This window comes from Rhipicephalus microplus, chromosome X, assembly GCF_043290135.1.
Source record: "Rhipicephalus microplus isolate Deutch F79 chromosome X, USDA_Rmic, whole genome shotgun sequence".
Lineage (NCBI taxonomy): Eukaryota > Metazoa > Arthropoda > Arachnida > Ixodida > Ixodidae > Rhipicephalus > Rhipicephalus microplus.
Genome location: NC_134710.1, coordinates 317672247 through 317693188, shown reverse-complemented (window position 1 = coordinate 317693188; position 20942 = coordinate 317672247). Strand labels below are relative to the sequence as shown.

Sequence of the window (20942 nt, the reverse complement as noted above, 5' to 3'; positions counted from 1 at the left end):
TGTTGCTTTGGGCTTGGCTGTCCCTTCGTCTTTAGCATTTCCGATGGAGGCGGAAATGTTGTAGGCCCGTGTGCTCAGATTTGGGTGCACGTTAAAGAACCCCAGGTGGTCAAAATTTCCGGAGCCCTCCACTACGGCGTCTCTCATAATCATATGGTGGTTTTGGGACGTTAAACCCCACATATCAAATCATGTCCCTTCGTCTTTAATTGCACACCCTTGCCAAATGACCTCGTTTATGGCAGTAATTGCAGATTGTCTTCACATGCTTGCATTTTGATGCAAGATGTCCATCCCCGCAGTGGTAGCAGGTGACGCCCCCAGAACCTGACAAGACACGGTGAGTCGAGAAAGCGCTGCTTGTGCTTGCTTGCGCTATCTCACCTGCGTCCTTTTTTGCTGTTCCATTGCCAGGGCGGTCTGCACGGCGTCGTCGAAAGTGAGGTCCTGTTTTTCCAGAAGTCTTGTCTGGACATCCATGTTGTTTATGCCACACATGACACGGTCACGAAACATGTTTTCGAGTTCAGCCCCGAAATTCCAGTGCTCGGACAGGCTTTTTAGTACTGCGATGAAATTGCTGATGGATTACCCTTCCGCGCGAACACGCGAGTTGAAACGAAAACGCTGCACGACGGCAGAGGGCTTTGAACAGTAATGGTTTCTAAGAACTTGAAGAATCTCGTCCAGCGTCTTGTCACTGAGCTTGGTGGGCTTGACCAAATATTGGAGCAAAGCATACGTTCTCTGCCCGCAGCAGCTGATGAACACGGCAGTACGCTTGTCTGGGGCGACATCATTCGCCAGGAAAAATGCTTGGAGCCAGTCCAGGTAATAGGGCCAGTCATCTCCTCCCCCCTTGAACGTCTCGAGGCTGCCGAAACTTGGCACGGTGAACAGATGGCAGAGCGGTGCTGGAACGAAGACTTACATGAAACTTCCTTTCATCCTCATCGCCAGTTGTTACAGTGAACAGCAGGCCATCAGGCCCGCGAAAAACATAACATGTTGAGCCCTTTGCCCAGAACAAACTGTGTTTATTTTTTCAAAACTGCCATCCCACACTGTGCCAAGCTTGCACAGCTCAACACAACTATCAGCGCCACGTGGGGGTGCTGCATTTAAGCTAACATTGTAACAGCTGCCTTGTGATCAAGGCTCATTGCATACCCTTGTGTGGCCGCTCTAGAAAGTGAAGCACTTTTTGCACAGTCTGTTCGCGTTGAGAGTACAAGGTAGAAGGGTATACCAGTCGTAAATAGCGCATGCGTCAGCGATCACACCCTTAAAGTCAAAGCTCATAAAACGACTTCCTTCTCTCGCGTTCCTAGCTCAATCCTTCCTGTCCCTTGGACATGGGCGGTACATTCCTCTCTGCTTGAGTAACAATCGATGGGAGGCCTGGCACGCGGGGTGATGTTATTGCATCCGCCCTCAGTGCAAAGGAGATACGTTGGCTCTTCTTATCTCTGCTTCAGCCACGTACGTCGCCTCTGCTCCTGCGCTTTTCATCATCATCATGATCATCATCAGCCTGACTACATCCACTGCAGGACAAAGGCCTCTCCCATGTTCCGCCACTTAACCCGGTCCTGTGCTTGCTGCTGCCAATTTATACCCACAAACTTCTTAATCTCATCTGCCCACCTAACCTTCTGTCTCCCCCTAACCCGCTTGCCTTCTCTGGGAATTCAGTCAGTTACGCTTAATGACCAGCGGTTATCCTGTATACGCGCTACATGCCCGGCCCATGTCCATTTCTTCTTCTTGATTTCAGCTATGATATCCTTAACTCCCGTTTGTTCCCTAATCCACTCTGCTCTCTTCTTGTCTTTTAAGGTTACACCTACCATTTTTCTTTCCATTGCTCACTGCGTCGTCCTCAATTTAAGCTGAACCCTCTTTGTAAGGCTCCAGGTTTCTGCGTCGTAGCTAAGTACCGGCAAGACAAAGCTGTTATATACCTTTCTCTTGGTGGATAGTGGCAATCTACCTGTCATTATTTGAGAGTGCTTGCCAAATGTGCTCCACCCCATTCTTATTCTTGTAGTTACTTCTATCTCGTGGTTTGGCTCCGCGGTTATTACCTGCCCTAAGTATACATAGTCTTTTACAACTTGAATTGCACTATTACCTATCTCGAAGCGCTGCTCTTTTCCGAGCTTGTTGTACATTACTTTCATTTTCTGCAGATTAATTTTAAGGCCCACCTTTCTGCTCTCATTGTCTAACTCCGTAATCATGAGTTGCGATTCGTCCCCTGAGTTACTCAGCAATGCAATTTCATCGGTGAAGCACAGGTTACCAAGGTACTCTCCATTAACTCTTATCCCTAACTGTTCGCATTCTAGGCTTCTGAAAACCTCCTGTAAGCACGCGGTAAATAGCATTGGGGAGATTGTGTCGCCCTGCCTTACACCATTCTTGATTGGTATTCTGTTGCTTTCTTTATGAAGCACTATGGTAGCAGTTGATCCCCTGTAGATTTCTTCCAGGATGTTTATATATACTTCATTGACGCCCTGATTATGCAGTGTCTGCATGACGGCTGATATTTCTACTGAATCAAAGGCCTTCTCCTAATCTATGAAAGCTATGTATAGTGGTTGGTTATATTCTGAGCATTTCTCTATTACCTGATTGATAGTATGAATGTGGTCGATTAATGAGTAGCCTGTTTGAAATCCTGCTTGTTCCTTTGGTTGATTGAATTCTGTTGTTTCCTTTACTCTGTTAGCAATTACCTTTGTAAATAGCTTGTATACTACAGAGAGCAAGCTGATCGGCCTGAAATTCTTCAAGTCCTTGTCATCTCCTTTCTTATGTATTAAGATGATGTTAGCGTTCTTCCAAGACTTTGGTACTCTTCCCGTCAGGAGACATCTCGTAAACAGGGTGGCTAGTTTTTCTAACACAATCTGTCCTCCATCTTTCAGCAGATCTGATGTTACCTGATCCTTGCCAGCAGCTTTGCCTCTTTGCATGCTCTCCAAAGCTTTTCTGACTTCTTCTATCATTACTGGTGGGGTGTCATCTGGGTTACTGCTAGATCTTATAGTATTAAGGTCGTGGTTGTCCCGGCTACTGTACATATCTCTGTAGAACTCCTCCACTATTTTAACTATCCTATTCATATTGGTAGTTATTTTGCCTTTTTTGTCCCTTAGTGCATACATCTGAGTTTTGCCTATCCCAAGTTTCCTCTTCACAGCTTTGTCGCTTCCTTTGTTTTTCAGAGCATGTTCGATTCTCTCTATGTTATATCTCTTACATCGGATACCTTACACTTATTAATCAACTTAGAAAGCTCTGACAGTTATTTCTTGTCTGTTATACTTGAGACTTTCATTATTTGACACTTCTTAACGAGATTCTTTGTTTCCTGGGAAAGCTTGCCAGTGTCCTGTCTAACTACCCTGCCTCCAACTTCCACTGCACACTCTGTAATGATACTCGTCAGATTATCATTCATTGTATCTACGCTAAGGTTGGTTTTCTCACTAAGCCGAGTACCTGTTCTGAAGCGAGACTCTGAATTCCTGTAGTTTCCCTCTCAGTGCTAGCTCATTGATTGGCTTCTTGCGTATCAGTTTCTGTCGTTCCTTCAAGTCTAGGCGAATTCGAGAGCGTACCATTCTATGGTCACTGCATCGTACCTTGCCAACCACTTCTACATTCTGCACGATTCCTGGGTGTGCACTCATTTTAAAGTCTATTTCGTTCTTATTTTCGCCATTAGGGCTCCCCCATGTCCACTTGCGGTTTTCTCGTTTTCGGTAGAAGCTATTCAAAATCTCTAAATTATTGCGTTCTGCGAATTCTACTAGTAGCTCTTCTCTGGCCTTTATAGTACCGATGCCATAATCTCCTACTGCCTGGTCTCCAGCCTGCTTCTTCCCTACCTTTGCATTAAAGTCTCCCATCAGTATAGTATACTGTCTTTTTACCTTACTCATTGCCGATTCCACGTCTTCATAGAAGCTTTCAACTGAAGCGTCATCATGGCTGGATGTGGGCGCGTAAGCCTGTACCACCTTCATCTTGTATCTTTTATTCAGTTTAGTTATGATACCTACCACCCTTTCATTAATGCTATAGTATTCTTCTATGTTGCCAGCTATGTTTTTGTGAATTGGAAACCCCACTCCCACTTCTGTTCTGTCGTCCAAGCCCCTATAGCAAAGGACGTGCCCATTCTGTAGCACCGTATAAGCCTCATCTGTCCTCCTAACCTCACTGAGCCCTATTATATCCCATTTCACACCCTCTAGCTCATCGAATAGTACAGCTAGTCTTCCCTCACTAGATAAGGTTCTAGCGTTAAACGTTGCCAGGTTCAGGTTCCATTGGCTCGACTGCTGACCCGCAGGGCACGGGTTCGAATCCCGGCTGCGGCGGCTGCATTTCCGATGGAGGCGGAAATGTTGTAGCCCGTGTGCTCAGATTTGGGTGCACGTTAAAGAACCCCAGGTGGTCTAAATTTCCGGCGCCCTCCACTACGGCGTCTCTCATAATCATATAGTGGTTTTGGGACGTTAGACCCCACATATCAATCAATCAATCAGGTTCCATTGGCACTTTTACCCACGTGTAAAACACGATGCGCCGGGAGATATTATTGATTGGGACATAACACAAAACAAGACGACCAGTGGTGGAAACATGGGGAGGGGCACATTCGGAATGTGCCTCCGCCCCCTCCGAAATTTGTTTTGACTATGGCATATATAGCGCAAAATTACCTTTTGCTTGCCCACCACCCCTCCAAATCAGGTTGCACCGCCCTATCTTCCCCATTTTTTCTTTGACTACACCCCTGGCAACGGCAAAAAGCAGTCTAGAACATCCATATAATAGCTATCCCGTTCAAAACAAATTGGATGTTGCTTTCTAGTTGTCTTAGGCATAAGGTACCCTGCGAGTTTTTTTTTTTATGCACTGTTTTCTAGAGGACATAGTAGGGGGTTTTCGGAGTATAAACAGAACACTCTAGTGACATAAAATATTGCTGCAAAAGAAAAATGAAGTTTATTAACTTGTGTAGTTTCAACTTAGAGATAAGTGTCGGGGGAGGTTGGCTTTCTGAGACTAGCTGAATGACATCATATTACACCCAGCAGTCTAATCAGTCGTGAAGAAAAAGAACCTTTTTTTATTCTTAGTGTCATCTTAGAGAAATGCACTTGGGACTGTGAGTCTCTAGCGTTGTACGTCACAGCGTTTGTCTACCATATCTGCGAATAACCACATAGGTACACATATATTGTTACTTCATGAAGTATGATTTTATTTAACCAGTATTCTGTTTATTTGCTACAAAAATAATCACTGGACAAGTTTTTCCTCAATGCTGAACAGCATGATGCCATTATTTTTGCATCATCAACTGAAGTAGGGAGTGCTTTTAAGATGATTGTTTCTGTGAAATTTGCAATGAATCTTAATATTTATGATTCTTCACAAGAGCCTCATAATAATTTTTCATGTCCAGTTGTAAATGCAACTTGCTTCTCCTTTAGGATTGGAAGTTAGCTGCTCCAGGTTGCTCCAAATGGAAAATTTTGCTGCTCCAAAAATTGCTCCAAATCTGAAGACCTCGATGGTACCACTGTAAATGCATTGCAGCTCCCAAAACGGCTTTTGGAAATAGTAATAAGCGTTAGCATGATGATTCGCTTACAGTATGCTTAACTCTTTATTGCCTGAGTTATGAAACTGCTGGACAAAATAAAAAATAGTTTTCATTTTTTAGCTTTACTTAACAACATTTAGGCATTTTTGCAGTTAAATAATCTAAAATCAAATTTAATGGCACTTTTATGTATATCGCTGATTCTCTATATGCTTCAGAAGGGATGACTTTCCAACAAGAAAGGTACTTCAGAACTGCATAACATGTTGTGTGCCACCTCATGAGTGTGCACACACCAAATAACCGAAAAATTGGGAGACGCTTAAGCTTCTCCTTCAGGAGTTGAACGCGATAGCGATTTTCTGTCTCTGGCGTGTGTGGACTAAGTTAAAAATGGCTTATGTCAGTGAATCTTTCGCATACGGCTGCATTATGTGTACCAATGTGTAGAATGCTTCATACTAAGAGCTATTGTGCGTGTGCAATCTTTTCGAGCTTGCTATGCACTCATTACATGGCCTTAAGGGAAAAGGAGCAGTATTGTGTGTGCTTTTTGTAGCGGGTGGCCCGCTTTAAACTATCAAGTCAAGATAATCACATGTTCTGACTCCTGATTGCAATATACACTTGTGCCACGTTTTACTACTGTAATATTACACGCTGTAATGTAAGAATGAATACAGAATGTGCGTGTTTGGTAACATATGCAAGATACTTTCACGGCATTTACAAGCAGAGGAAGTTATTTTTACTGTATTTCCAAACAGACACGTGGCTCTGTGGTAGAACTCCCACTTGTCATGGAAAATACCCAGGTTCAAATCTCATGCAGGCCGAATTTTTTATTATTTTATTTGCATCTTTCTAGATTTTTCAGTCATGCACAAGGTGATAATTTTTTGCTCACAACCAATGATGATGCCAACATCACCACTGACGCTGACACCATAATTTCCGTGAAACGAGCTTTTTAACGCTATCGCCTTTAAATTATTCAATATAGAAATTACGTCAACCAGGCGAGAAAGAACTTGGATGTGAGCTGTGCACGCCATCCGCTACAAAACATTTGGTTCTAGCATAAAAACGTTAGACGTGACGGCGATACATTTTTCATGGTGAAAGCTATGTTCCCCACAAGCACTCGACAGCCAGCGTTAAAGGCAGCATGCATTTTGTGACTTGCTTGCCTTAAAATTTCAGCATGTCATGAATTCGTGACACTATACTCAGTTTCACAAGCTGTATTGGCACCGTTGTAGAAGGTACAGGCGATCTCAGCGGATGAAGACTGAGCGCACTTCATAAGTGTGTTTCTACACACACATCGTGTCCATTAATTCGACAGGTGGCCCCGTCTGTGTGAAGTAGGTGTACTATACTCATTATCTTTCGATTTTTGTAGCAGGTGGCGCTTGGTACCTTTTCGATCTATTTTTATTATTTTTGAACGGGACGACCAGCATTGCGATAGTATTTGTTGTTATCTAGTATTTGTTGTTATCGTAACTGGTTGTTGTCATGTTTGAGTTTTTTTGCTACATGTATAAGAATTTTTGCACATGTATAAGTGCTACATGTATAAGAATATTCACTTGAGTCACTGAATAACGAACGAATGATTGAATCGAACAATCTTGAGCGTTGTTTTCAAATCTCAGCAATCATTTGTATGATTCTTAGCCACAGCAGAGTACCAACGTCTTGTTTCCCGTGGCTACGAAGCCCTTCACATAGCTCCAAACAAGTTTTTTGAGGTTCACTCGGCAGTGGCTGGGAGGTAGGCACGCAGTGAGGTGACCAGCAGCCTTATCAACGCAGTTCACACTTCATAAGCGCCACTGTAGATGGGGTTTCGAAGACCACTCAACAAACCAGGTTGACGGGCTTCGCACGTACACTGGACAGTGCCGTCAGTCTACATTTATCTATGTGTATGACCGGTGTTGACCCACAGTTCGGCCTACCCTTGGGTCACAGTTCCACTATATGGCACAAGTACCGGTGGCAACTCTGCGCTATGGGCCTCATTCTACAAGAAGGGCGTTCCGAAAGTGCTTCTTGTACTTGAAGGCAAGCTTTTTCAGCATCCTCTGCACTGTCATTGTGGCACGGTTGGTAGTGTCTCATCCTCTCTGAAATGTTGCACCACTTTGGCAATAGTAGATACTTCGCCTTTCTCTAAAAAGCCATTCTTGTCTTTGGCAAGCATCATTCTTGGCAAAGGGCAGAGGTCAAAATAATCCAGCTTTTCCTTGCGATTATGGCATGGCCTCTCCTGCAAGACTGCTTCTTCGGTGGTAGGACTTTGCCGGCATCCCCCGTCGCTTACTCACCTGGGTCAGTTTTGCAGTCCTCTTGATAAATGCATCTACACTTTCACTATCCCCTCACTTGATGCGAAGCCCTTCAAGAAAGTTTAAAGCTATCTTCTTGGCCAGCTTGGCAAAACGGCATACATTTGAAGGATGGCTAACTGGTCACACAGCTTCAGAGGCATCTAGCAGAGGCAAGCAACTCGGATGATGCCATGTTTCGGAAAGGCAATGCATCACTGCTTCACAACAAGCCTTCACAGAGATGCGTTTATGCGTGCTTTTTGTTTAAATTTCCCTATTGATTAAAGGGCTCCACATGCTTTAAAAAAATAAATCCTGTTGATGTTTTCAATTTTTGTGGGTGTAGCTTGCAAAATAGAACTGAACTTCTAAAATAGTTCAGGGACTACATTTGCTGTGCTCCTACAACCCTGATTGAACGAGAGAGCTCTATCATTGACTGCGCTGCATATATCTTGTGAAACAAAGTGTAGGCAGTAAAGGGTTAAGAAAAAGGGAGAACTTCCTTTGCAAGTCCGTGAACTTGTCTTGCCCTTTGCGTGTCGTCATGTTTATAGTCATCCTCATTAATTCGAGCATTGAAGTTTTTAAAATATTAAGCAAATTCAGCCCCTTCAGCCACAACAGCGGTTACTGGCAGTGAGCGCCGATGCAAGCCCTGTAGCATGGTAAAATGTGTTTTAGCGGTGGAGTTAGCATCTTCATAACTGCATAGGTCCACTTGCGTGCCGGGATGTCAGCATCAACACAGTCAGAAAAAGCGACCTCGTCATCTACACCAATGAAGTCACTATCTGTACTCCCATCCGAGGTTGCGCTTGGAAATGCTAATAAGTGGCAAAATTCACTGAGGCGCCGTACACTTTTGTCAGCCAAGATGACGCACACTATGTCGTCACTTGTCTCCCAAGCTCACGAGGAAACTTTGCACGATGGTGCCTTGTTTGATGTTGTTCCAAGCATCAGTCATGTTTATCGCTATGAGCGCCACAATGTATAGTTCGGTTCCCAATGAAAAATTCAGCGGTAATGAAGCAAGTACTAAAATGCACAAGCCAAAAGTGACAACGCTGTCCACAAACAACAAACGACCATGTACCCCACCAATGATATCTTGGCGTTGGCACTAGGGGCTTTGTTGCAGAAAGCGAAAAGCAAGAAAAAGTGTAGCCTCCGAGATGCCTATAACCGAGAACGCCAAAAATACGTCACTTGGTTTCGGCTCTTGAAGGCCGTGCATTCCAGGCCCGCATGTCATCATGCAGGAGCAGGCACAGAAAGGAATGGGCACATCATGATGAGGCTGCCGAGTCGCTTCGAATTCATGAGTTTGGTGCCCTCATTATTTATCCCCTTTGGAGGCACTGTCCATGCATTACAACCTATAACAGATCACGCATCATGTGCTGGTGTACTCACCAACGCTGGGCAACCAATGAATTACACCACCTTTTTGTAACCTGTGTGCAAGGAGGGATCATGACTTGTTATAACGCCACCGAAAAATAAGCAATATTTTTCAGAAACAATAATGTTTCTGGGCTTTTGTCTAGTGCATCGTTTGACATATCGTATTATGCTCTGCAAGAGTTTGATTTTATATGTCTGCAAAAGTTCCATACTTTTGCATTACAAATTCAAGGGGATTTATCAAGTGTTCTTTATAGTGAATCATTTGATATATCTGAGTTCAGTATACCTGGGATCAACTGTAATGACTGTTGTGCATAATTGCTCAAGGTAATCTGTCATGTTGTGATGAATCTAGTCTCTAATAGTAATCCTAGCCCTAAGTGTAGGACTGGAAGTTACGTTGATGTGACCTGAACTAATAGTAATCCTAGCCCTAAGTGTAGGACTTGAAGTTACGTTGATGTGACCTGAACTGATTATGGTCAAGACCGAAGTATGTGTAATACTTAGCCCAAATTGTCTTCTTTCAATCCCCGAGTACTATACGTCGTCCGCTAGCAGTCAGAAGACGGTCAAGATGCGCATGTCCGCCATTATCTATATGTTTAAAACGCGAGCATTTTTCGATCATTTCACTTGTTTGGCATTTGCTCCCACACTGTAGGAATACATGGAACTTCTTTCCTGTGCGGGTGTCTCTGCGTTTTTTTTAATGCCTTACTACAGCAGTGTGCTGGCTCGTTTTGGTTTCGTTTTTCGACTGGTTCTTGCTTGTTGCACCCGCAAAACGGATGGCTGTCTGGTATAGTCTTTTAGAAGAGAATCAGTTTGTTACTCTGTCGTTTATTGCTCTATGATATGCGATTGCACCTGCTTGCGCACTGACAGTCAGTAAGTCAACGAATTTGATTCACAAATTCCTGAGGAGTTGATGCCCTTCAAGAGGGTGGGTCGACTGCAGGCTGCACCCACGTTGCAACAGAAAGGACATGCCCCTCCCCCAAACTGCGGAACCTCTGGTCAGCCCAGATTTGGACTTTTTGGTCCTAGCTGGTGATTGTAGTCTTTCAGGCATCCTTTGTGCTAAGAGGCTTGCTATCGCGCAGCGCAGTGCATTGCCAGAGCATGTGGGTTAACGGGCATCGTCTCTCATTGCAATGAGGGAAGTGAGGCTTTATGCTGTTAATGAACTTACTGTAAACTAAGGGCGACAAATAACTACCGGTTTGCCGCATTGGTGAAGTGATTGACTGGGCCCTAGAGAGTTGTGGGTGCGGGAGCAGGAACCTATGCCTGAACAATTGATAGTGCTTACATTTTTCGTTAAAGGTGGGGAGGGAATCAAGCTGCTGGATGCCTTCCCCTAAATTAGAGGCCGAATGCTCGTCACGGTGGGATAGTGCGCATGCGCAGGCATGGGCAGACTCATCGGTATTAGGATAACAGGGTGGACATCCTTGCGCATGTGGGCAAAAGTTCAGGTGATGTGATTCCAAATTGCGGTGCAATTTAGAATTTTGGTAAGAATATGGACCGCCTGTTCACAAACGGACCCCCGACATGAATGCTCGTACAGTAGCCCGAGAGTCTGTGAAAATGCGCATGCACATGGGAATAGTAACGGCCAGTGCTATAGCAGCCTGCTCAGCCCTGGCCAGTGTGGTATCTTGAAGAGATGCTGCTGTGAGGAGTTTGCCATCAAGGTCACTGACAGTAACCACGAAATTGGCTGTTCCAGGATACTGTGCTGCGCCAACGAACACCACGAGTTCAGAGGTGGTAGCAGAGGAACTGAGGATCGACCGAGTCCTAGCAACCCTCGATTCCGTACAGGCACTGACTGATACAAACGATGCCGCTGTGGTTGCGTTTCCTGTTAGGAGCTTCACAAAAGCCACTTCTGTCTTGTTGGTGATAACTTGAAGTATTATTACAAGTTTTAGACTAGTTTTGCTTTATGGGTGTATTCATAACTACACAGTTCTCTTCTGTGTGCTCACCTGCACAGTTTGCTTTCGCTATGGAAGTGCGCGCCAGTTTCTATGTCATAGACAAGTAAGTTTGTGGCGATGGTGATTTCTCCGAATTACCACTTGATGGCTGAACCAAAATTTAGTTCAGTAAATGTCAACCTGTCATGGCAAGAGTTGCTTATGAGTTAATAAGACGAAAATGATAAGTAAGCGTAATCTCGGAAGCGTATGGGGCGAGACAATGCTGACTGGATTGTAAGTAGCTTTTCTGTCCCTGTGTTTCCACATAACGCCATTTTCAGCACCTATTTTTGTTCATCTGCAAACTGCATGGATATTTATTTCATTGCATAATGTTTTAACTAATGTTCACCATAATGTTCATAATGTTAGCATAATTTTCAGTCTTTTTTTTAGAATTTGTCTTGTTACTCACACCCCGTTGTGGTGGCCTAGTGACTAAGGTACTCGGCTGCCGTGGCTGCATTTTCGACAGAGGCGAAAATTCTGTAGGCCCGTGTGCTCAGATTTGGGTGAACGTTAAGGGGAGATGCTCTTCAAAAAAATTTTTCTACAAATATTTGCAACAGCTCAGTAAAACTTTCACTGTTTTTAGAGTTTGAGCTCCTCTTTTCAAATATGCTTTTATTTTTTTATTGCTCATTTAGTTAATGTTTTGTAAACCATGCATTTGTAAAAACAATGCATTTTTGTGCAAGCTTAGACAATAATAGTAAGCATAAGAAAGCTCTAAAAAATAGTAAATGTTCCTCTTAATGAATTGAGGAATTCAATAAAGAAAAGAAGCATTGTGTAACATATGTGTGCTGGCCTAGAAAAAAATTCGAATGCTGAGTTTTAGTTTTATCATTCTCAAAGAACAAGCTTTTGAAAATATCTAGCTGATCATGCTTTGGAGACCTCTGCTTATTTGAATTCAGGACATGTTAAATATTAAGCATGCCAAGTTTTGTTGCAATTTGACTTCATAAAGCGTACAAATTTTATTGCGCAAACTATAAAAATGCTTAAGAACGAGGAACTGGGAAAAACAAATTTGAAAGTTAAAAAACATGTTTGATTCTATGCTCTTCAACCGATCTGCACGAAATTCACATAGAATGTCTCCAAGGCTTTTTGGAAAGAGTTCACAGTTTTAGAAGGATCCAGCACCGTATGTTAGACCTGCACGTTCCCTGCGAGCTGCCTCCTCCAGGCGCTATTTTTTTTTTCGGCACTGTGGCGATAGGCTGTTGCTTCAGCTGTGAGCGCTGCCGCTGGCGGATGTATCCTCCCTTTTACTGCATGATGCAGACACGAGGCTTGACTTGTACGTTGGTGAAACAGTTCTTGAGCCACCTCCTCAAATCCAGAGTGCCCTCAGTTGAACCAAAGGACAGTGATTGTCATCGCTGTTTCAACCATGGTTCTCGTCGCAAATTTTGTTTTTGGGCACAAAGGCCATATTTTGCTGTTGAGCGATTCAGCTGCGTTCTGTGTCTGTCCTTTCACGCAACACTGAAGCAGCTTTTCTTCTGTCAGTCCTTTGTAGACTGGCAGCATGGCCTTGCCTTGGGAAGGAGTCAGGATGAGAGTGTGAGGTGGTGCTGCCTCACCCAGCGCTTGTGCTCGCTTGTGCATGCACTAAGACGTGTCACCGTCTGGGCGAAACGTGTGACTGCTGGCACCATCCCTCGAGCAAAAGTGGAAGTAGGATGCCCAGACAGCACAATACATGTTGCAAACACTGCCTCGGTCATTTGTGATTGTGACTTGAAAATAGCCCTGCTGCTTGTGAATTATTGCGTCCTTCAGCTCCTGCTTTCTTGACGTCTTTAATTTTCGGAGAGCTGTTCGAAGTCTTTTGGCGACATGATTCGTGCAGCCCTCCTTTAGTACAGGAACACCTTCATACAGATTCAGTTCTGACACGGCAGTATGTGCTTTGCTGTCACCATCAGAAAGGAACGTTGTGAACTGCAAGGGTGTGCTGTAGGAGTCTATTCTTTTCTATATACGTACTGCAGCCTCGGTCTCCATTGCATGTGCAGAACTGGTCATGTTTTTTTTTCACACATGGAGTTAGTATGAGGCACCAATTACCGGTGTGTTGCATGTAGCGCAAATAATGCGGCTGATGCAGAGCGCGTAGCCAGCTCCAGTCCCGTCAACTAACGAAGCTGATCGGTTCTGCGAAGGCGAACGCGGAAGACCCGAGCACGGGAAAGAAAGGAGACTCCTTCGTGCGCACGGTTCACGGGCGTAGCCGTCAAGGTTGCCCCCGTTCGGGACTAGAAGGGGGAAGGCTTACTCGGAAGAGCGTCTGGCAAGAAGCAGGTCAGGCGCCGCCGTCCGAGCTTAAGCCATTGTTGGCATGCACGCATGCCATTGAGAATGACGCGGGACGCGACCACTTGGCTGACCGAGACATACTGGCGGCAGGGAGACGAGCATAAACTCCCCCGTGGTACGTCATTAATGAGTGTTGTGAGGATGTCGGCGCGCCTCGCGTTGCATGCACACCTGGTAAGCGCACAACGCCCAACGGTGTACTCACCGCTCTTAAGGAGGCTTCTACGAAGCAAAATTTAATGAGAGAGCTGACGGAGCTCGAGCGTGAGAACGACGGAAGTCCGCCTGGCATGGGAGAAAGGGTCACACGCGGAGAACCTATCCCTTTACGTGTATTATTTCGTAGCGTGGTTTTCACCAATGCAGTGTCCATTATGAAAGTGTTTGTGCAGTTGGTTGTGGCAATGTAAGCACACATGCGTGATTGACTTCTGTGAATTATCTTTGTTCAACCGAGGGTTGAAAAGAGGATGTCTGAATCTAAAATGAAAGAGCGGAGGTTCGGGCTTAGACTCGGGCAGACGCCTGAGGCTGCAATAAAGCGTCTCTTCACCGTACGGCTCTTCCTTCGCGCTGCCACCGTGCACTCGAGTCATCGAGGGGACCCATTCCGAACCTCAAACATTTTCCCTCCTTAGCTAGTATAGAAGCTAGTCGAGGAGGAGTAAATTAACTCACGGGTGTGTGAAAAGCTTGCCAAATTTCTTCTTCTCTATCCTCCAGTGCCTTGTGCCTGCTGCAGCTGAGGCAATAGTTTGACAGCACCTCAAAGTCTAAACTTAGCCCTGTGGCAAGGGAAGTGGCCGTGCCCACACCATTATGGCTTTTGTGGCCTCTCTTTTGCCATGTTCTATGGAACATAACGGCTGCATCTGACGATCCACCGTGGTCGGCACTTAGCTGTCTTGCTCGTGCGAGGTTTTCAGTGGCGGCTTTCATGGCGGCTGCATGCTCTTTTTCGGCAATGGCCGTGAGTGTCTTATGATGCACTGGTTTTGTAACACCAAGGATCACGCAAAACCGCGCAAGCTGATCGTGTCCGATGCCAATCCTAGCGCTGCCACCACTGAGTTTACATTCACGGCGAAGCCGTGCCGTGCGCTGCCGCTGGCGGATGTATCCTCCCTTTCACTGCATGACGCAAACACGTGGCTTGACGTGTACGTTGATGAAACAGTTGTAGCACATGCGTAATTTCGGCAATAAACTTTTAAAAACAATGCCAGTGCTTTTACTTTATCAGCCGAATCTCGGACAGAGAGCTCGCACCGTCCACAGTTGGGGCATACTACGCCGCTTACGAGGTTCTGCATCAAGTCCATTTCGCAAATAAATGCGCTGCCGCTCTCACCTTAACGCTCGCTTTTGTCGTTGAACATCATTTTTCTCTCTGAAGCACCGACTAAGTCATCGACGCTATCGATGAAGGTCAGAGAATCCGAATCGGGTGCTTCGTCGTTACCGGGGCTAGGCCTAGCAGCAGACGAACCTCCCGTCACCGGAGCTCTCCGCTTGCCTTTGGTGCACCTTCCCTCGAACTGGTGCCTCATCATAAACTTCCGTGAACGAAAGTCACGTTTTTCGCTGGCATCTATCGGCACCATGGCGTAGAAAAAGTAGCTCGGGCGGTTGTTTCTGCCGTCTCGTCTTCGCAAAAGCAGGAAAAGGAAGAAAGAGCGCTCGCGCTCGGATGAGCGTCGGAAGGTTCGCAACCAATAGCAGCGCTCCAATCATGCCACGTGACTTGAAAGGCCCCCTTGCCACGCTGTAATGCAGTGGGGAAATGATTTTTTTTTGTTGTTGTATTATCAGCGAGAGTGCCACGCTGCCGAAGTGGGTTTTTTGGAAGGGAGGGTTGTTAGGCCTACACGCCCACGAAATTTCAAGAGCTGGCAATGCCACAGAGCGAAGTGTCGCGTGCGCGAAAATCGGGTAATTTGCGCTTTCCCGAGCTGCCGCGAGGGCTTTAGTTATATTTTTTGATAACTTCTAGTTGATTCTCAGCTTTTATTTTTCAATATATTAAGGAGAAGGGTTGTAGGAATACAAAACACAACAAAACACAAAATTTACTTTTTTTGAAAAAATCGCCGTTTTTCGACCCGCATCTCCCCCTAAAGTGATGCACTAAAGTGATGCACCAGCACTAAGTGATCATGACACCATACTTTCAACCATAATCGGTGTTGTGTGGGTTGATTTTTGTACGTTCACAGACAAGCTAGCGAAATTCGAGCGAATTTGGTCGAGCTGCTGGTTTATAATCGAATATTTTCATAAACAACCAAGCGGCTTGAAGGTCTGGCAACGCTAGCGCGATCGCTAGCCATGACGTGACGAACCGCTTGCTAGCAACACTCTCTAACGATGTGTTCCGTGGTCAGCTGCGCTTGCAATCGAACTTTTTCAGCATTGTTCACCTTGCCACTGAAAATAAATGACTTCCAAGGGTTGAAACAATGCACCCTGTCACCCATGTAGCGCTGGTACTTGCAGCAAGCAATTTCGGAGGTCAAAAAGTGTCCTGTGAATGTGTAATGCATATGCCATGTGCCACTGTGGATAAATATTTATTCAAACTCCTCGCAGGCAGTACCATGGTTGAGTGTCACACTTACAATTTTTTTTACCAGAAGTGAATGCAATCGACTAAGTTCAAGCAAAGATTAGGCTGAAATGTATATAATGAGTAACCCTACCACCGCACTGACATGCCGTTCCCTTCGGCTTATGCTTATATATGTTGCACGCAATGACTGATAGAAAAACAACAGTCACAACGTGCAACATTGCTAGGACCACTTATTTATTATGTTTAGCACCGATAGTCGTGCATGCATGTATGCTAGGCAAGGAAAATATGCACGCTTTGCCAATTTCACAGGGCTAAGTAACACTTGCTCGCAAATGCAGCATCGACGGACCCCCGTATCCCAAGCTTGCTTTTCAACCTGACACGCTTTAAATAAAGCTACTTATCATTGCGGAAAGCCGTCTGCGTTTTCCCACAACGGTGAGGTCGTCGGCATCTTGGTTTACACAGTCTTCAACGCTTTCTTCGTCGCTTGAGCTGGTGGCGGTGGAGCTGAAGCCAAAATACGCAACATAAACGACGTCTTCACCGCATATGGTGATACGGTATCACACACACTACAACACTTGCAACCCATTGGCACTTCCGGGCCACCTGGCAAGCAACGCTTGCTGCACTGAACACGTGCGGAAGGTGCTCGTTGGTAGCATACAACACTGCTCCTTCGGCTTGTCACGTTATGCATGCTGTGACAAAATGGTGGTCGCCGGCAAGGGGTGGAGTTTACAGCTGATGATTTCTACGACTTATTTTGGACTGAAATAATCTTTTACAGTCCAGTTTTCACATGTGTAAAAGTGTATTTGACCCTCTGGCTTGGTTTTTCGCCGAAAACTGCCAATTGTTGGGTGAGAATGTCATGACCCCTTTAAAGATTCCCAAGTGGTTAAAATTTACAGAGCCCTCCACTACGGTATCTCTCATAATCATATGGTGGTTTTAGGATAATAAACACCACATATAAAAAAATCATCAAAAAGTATTTTGTTACTCACGAATAAACCATGTGTATATAACAACACAAATGATTTTTTTTTTTTTCACTTTACGGTCTCCAAAGAAATCGTAGACAGTTTTTTCTTAAATTAAATTCACCTGAACAACCTAATTCAGCAGTAAAGCACATTTCTTGGACGTACTTAGTGAAATAAATTGACACTCAAAGGGTTAACATTCTAAAAAACTTGCCAGAACAGGCACTCTTAAGTCATGCAGTGCTGATACATTTTGATGTGTAAGAAAGTGACTTTTTTGAGTGCAGAGAAGGGGCCGAATTGTCATTCATCCAGTGTCTAATGGTCACACCCGGTAGTACTGATTACAGGCCTAAATCAAGGTTAGAAATTCTCAGAATGGGGTTAAAATGAAGGAATTATGATCAACAAACGTAACAAAGTAATAGTAAAAATTAATTTAAAATCGCTAAAGGTGCTTTGTAAACTGCTGGCTGACACCCGAGACGTGCAGGAGAGGGTACCACTGCTTTGCCAAGTGAGTGATTGTGCACAGCAAGTTTGTGGATCTCTATGATGAGATTCTACTCGTGCCGGGGAAACTTTACCTGCTCCCTCAAACACTGACACCATCAGCAATTTAGTAAACGAAGCAGTGCGAATGCAATGGACAGGACAAAATTGTTGTGTGCCCTGGTTACGCACTTCCTCAGGTTTCACAGTTCACCTGTTCAGTCGGTTTCAATAAGGCAGCAGCAGCAGCAGCGGGTTTTGCTACTCAAGAAACTTTTCACTTGAATTATCACTCTTACACCGAAGCAGAAAGCTTGTTCAAGTTGGGCAGGAGTAAGGAAAAACTGTTTTTCATTTTTAAGTTAAGGGAAGGTGCTTGACGTTAAAGACTAGCCCCTACAATACTGTTTGTAGCTTAAAAGAAAGTGTATTTGAAATGCACGTTGTTGTTTTTTTTGTGTGTGTGTGTGTGTGCATGCCTTAGCTTGCACTAATCCTGCATTTAGAGCCATCACTAAGTGAGCACCCTCAAATATGAACATGAATCAGTCAACCATGTCCAGAAAGGTCCATCGAAGGCAGTGCCAGACATGCTGCTATGCTTTAGCAAAGATTAAAGTGCTTTCTCACTATACAATAACCCAGTTAATCTGCAAATTTGAGCAACAATAGCACCATTCAAATACTCTGTGTACATATCTTATGTCTTGTACTGTCTCAAGTAGACTGTAGGCCATAGTTACTAAAGCTGGGAACAGAATGTCATTTTTTAAAATTTGGTAGTGGCTTTTGTATGATATTTTAACTTGACGGTCAAATTTAGATATTTGAACACCTTACTATTACAGGGCGGTCATACTGAACTTTACATATCGTGAAAGCCTGCTGTGCTTTTGACAGTTTACGCATAAGAAAAAAATTTAAAGCAATTTATGAATAAAAGCTTAAGTCATATGCATTATGTAAGTCGGCTTACTCAGTAATGCTTATAGCAAAGACAGATATTTATTTATATTTTTATTTTATTTTACAGCAGCTTCTGTGGAAGCACGCTCACAGAAGACAGTCAGTCACTTAGCTGAGGTAAGTAAATGGGAATTGGTATACAGTACATAGCACCATTTGCAAATTGTATTGCTGGAATATTTCATAGTGCAGTTCATTGTCAAAAGCTGTAGAATCTAAGATTTTGGGGGCAGAAAAAAAAATAAGTGTGAAAATATTGAATGTTTAATTATGGAGGATAAAAAGTGAACAGTAAGTGAATATTTTATTTCATTTGATGTGTTCTCATTTATTGAGTAAATTAGCAAATGTTTGTTTTGCCTAGCGGTAGTTCTTCATTTTGCTCCTAGATATGGCTGCTCATTGTTAATTCTAATCAAAAAACCAAAATGCTAGAATAACTGCAAAATGCATAGCTTTATCTTGCAAGTTGGAAAAAAATTGCATTAAGGATAATATGGATCTTCTGTGCAACTAGTGATAGGCACATCGATGTCTGCAGAAGTTCCTGTGTATACAGGGTGTTTCAGATAAAAAGCACCAGGTAATAAAAAAAAAACATACATGAGCTATGAGTCTTGAATTGGCGCGGTATTGTTCTGAGCCATATGAAGGACGGCAGAATATTTTTTTCCGGTCTGCCAAGCTTGGCGTTTGACAAAAATTGCTTGAGTCTTTCTTTACCATGCCTATTCAAATCGATCACCGGTGGTCGATGCTCTTGGACCGTTGATTTTGGCATATTGAATTTGTTTCTCATGTACCCAGCACTCTCTAGTAGTTAGTCCAGGCACTTCAGAATCAATTTGAATTTGCCCGTTTCGGCCACATTATGACTTTTGACAGACCTTTGCGCGAACCAATGTGTGTTTGTTGCTAGAAGAGGGCTGTAGGCTAGTGCACTGAACAGAAGTGCGTGCCCCTCGTGATTATGCTATACTTACATCGAAGTTCTGTAATGAAAAGAACTTTTGCATCCCAAATGTTGAATTAAAGCGTCAGCTTTACAATTTAAAAATGTTGAGCAGTTTAATTACCAGAATTGTATGCCAGCTATTCAATAGAAAGCTGTTCCTAATGGTAAAAAAAAATTTTTAAAAATATTTACAAAGGCCCACCGCATGTTTAAAGTCACTTGTCACTAGTCACTCCTATGACATCGTCATCACGCCCGCATGGTTGCGCCCTAGTGCGGCAAAACACATGGACTGCTCAAAACCGTCTTTCAACTCCACCTGAATTGAGTGAGTACAAGCTCAGAGTTCGAAGATGACAGCACTTCAGCTTGAAGTTTTATGGGGACGCTGTTTTGCGTCAGCCTCAAACATCCGCAGCCATTCATGGGTTTCTTTTGTTTACATCCCCAAGTTGTCTCCTTTGCCCCGAGTGCGTATAGGTTCTCATTTTTGTGCACAATCTTATAGCTACTCTGGTCATTTGCGTGGTCCAGACTTCGCTGGGGCGTGGTGTGCTTCCACTGGCTGCGGAGATTCTCTAAACGACATGAAGGTTTTGGAGCACATCTTGGCCCTGACTACGAAGCAGTGCGAGGCATTTTGTAACTGTGCATGATATTCCCCTTTTTTTAATGTGAAATGCACAAAATTGCAAAAAAAATTTGCTTGGATGCATTTATTGGAACGCCAACCTATATGCAGAGCGAGGTGGCTCATGGAAAGAAGTTACGCTAGATGAAATAGCGAAGTTCATTGCACATCTCATTTATAGAGGGATTATGCACATCACGGCTATCCATATATATTGGAACACCTGGAGAATCTTATCACAAGACAAAAAACATTTACTGAGAAAAGTGTGCAAGTACACTTGTCTCACTAAAAAACCATGCAATGCTTTACTGCATGGCACGAGCTTACGGAGCAGCACCTTGGTTCTGATTTTATTTGTCTGTGTGAAGAGAAACATTTTGTTCAACATTCATTATTTTTTTACTGTTCCTGGATCATTTATCTTCAAAGTGTAAATTCTGAATTTTCTTTGTTTTGAATATTTTCACACATATAGTGTTTCTATAGCACTGTTTATCAGCTGGCCACCAAAAATTCCACACTTTGCACATTTCAATTCATTTTAAAATATTTTTGTTGTGCTAAAACATATATTTTTTGGGAAGAGCATTCCATTGTGCAAAGCTTCGTATGCTGCAAT

At 43.9% G+C, this 20942-nt stretch overlaps 1 protein-coding gene across 7 annotated transcripts in view; it reads left to right on the top strand.

The window, feature by feature from the left end:
* Positions 1–20942, top strand: part of LOC119185247 (uncharacterized) — a 255979-nt gene that overhangs the window by 167654 nt on the left and 67383 nt on the right. For all 7 annotated transcript variants that reach the window (XM_075879542.1, XM_075879539.1, XM_075879544.1 and 4 more), the window contains one exon: positions 18802–18851. In XM_075879542.1, coding sequence (XP_075735657.1) covers positions 18802–18851 — 50 coding nt within the window. The remainder of the gene's footprint in view (positions 1–18801; positions 18852–20942) is intronic.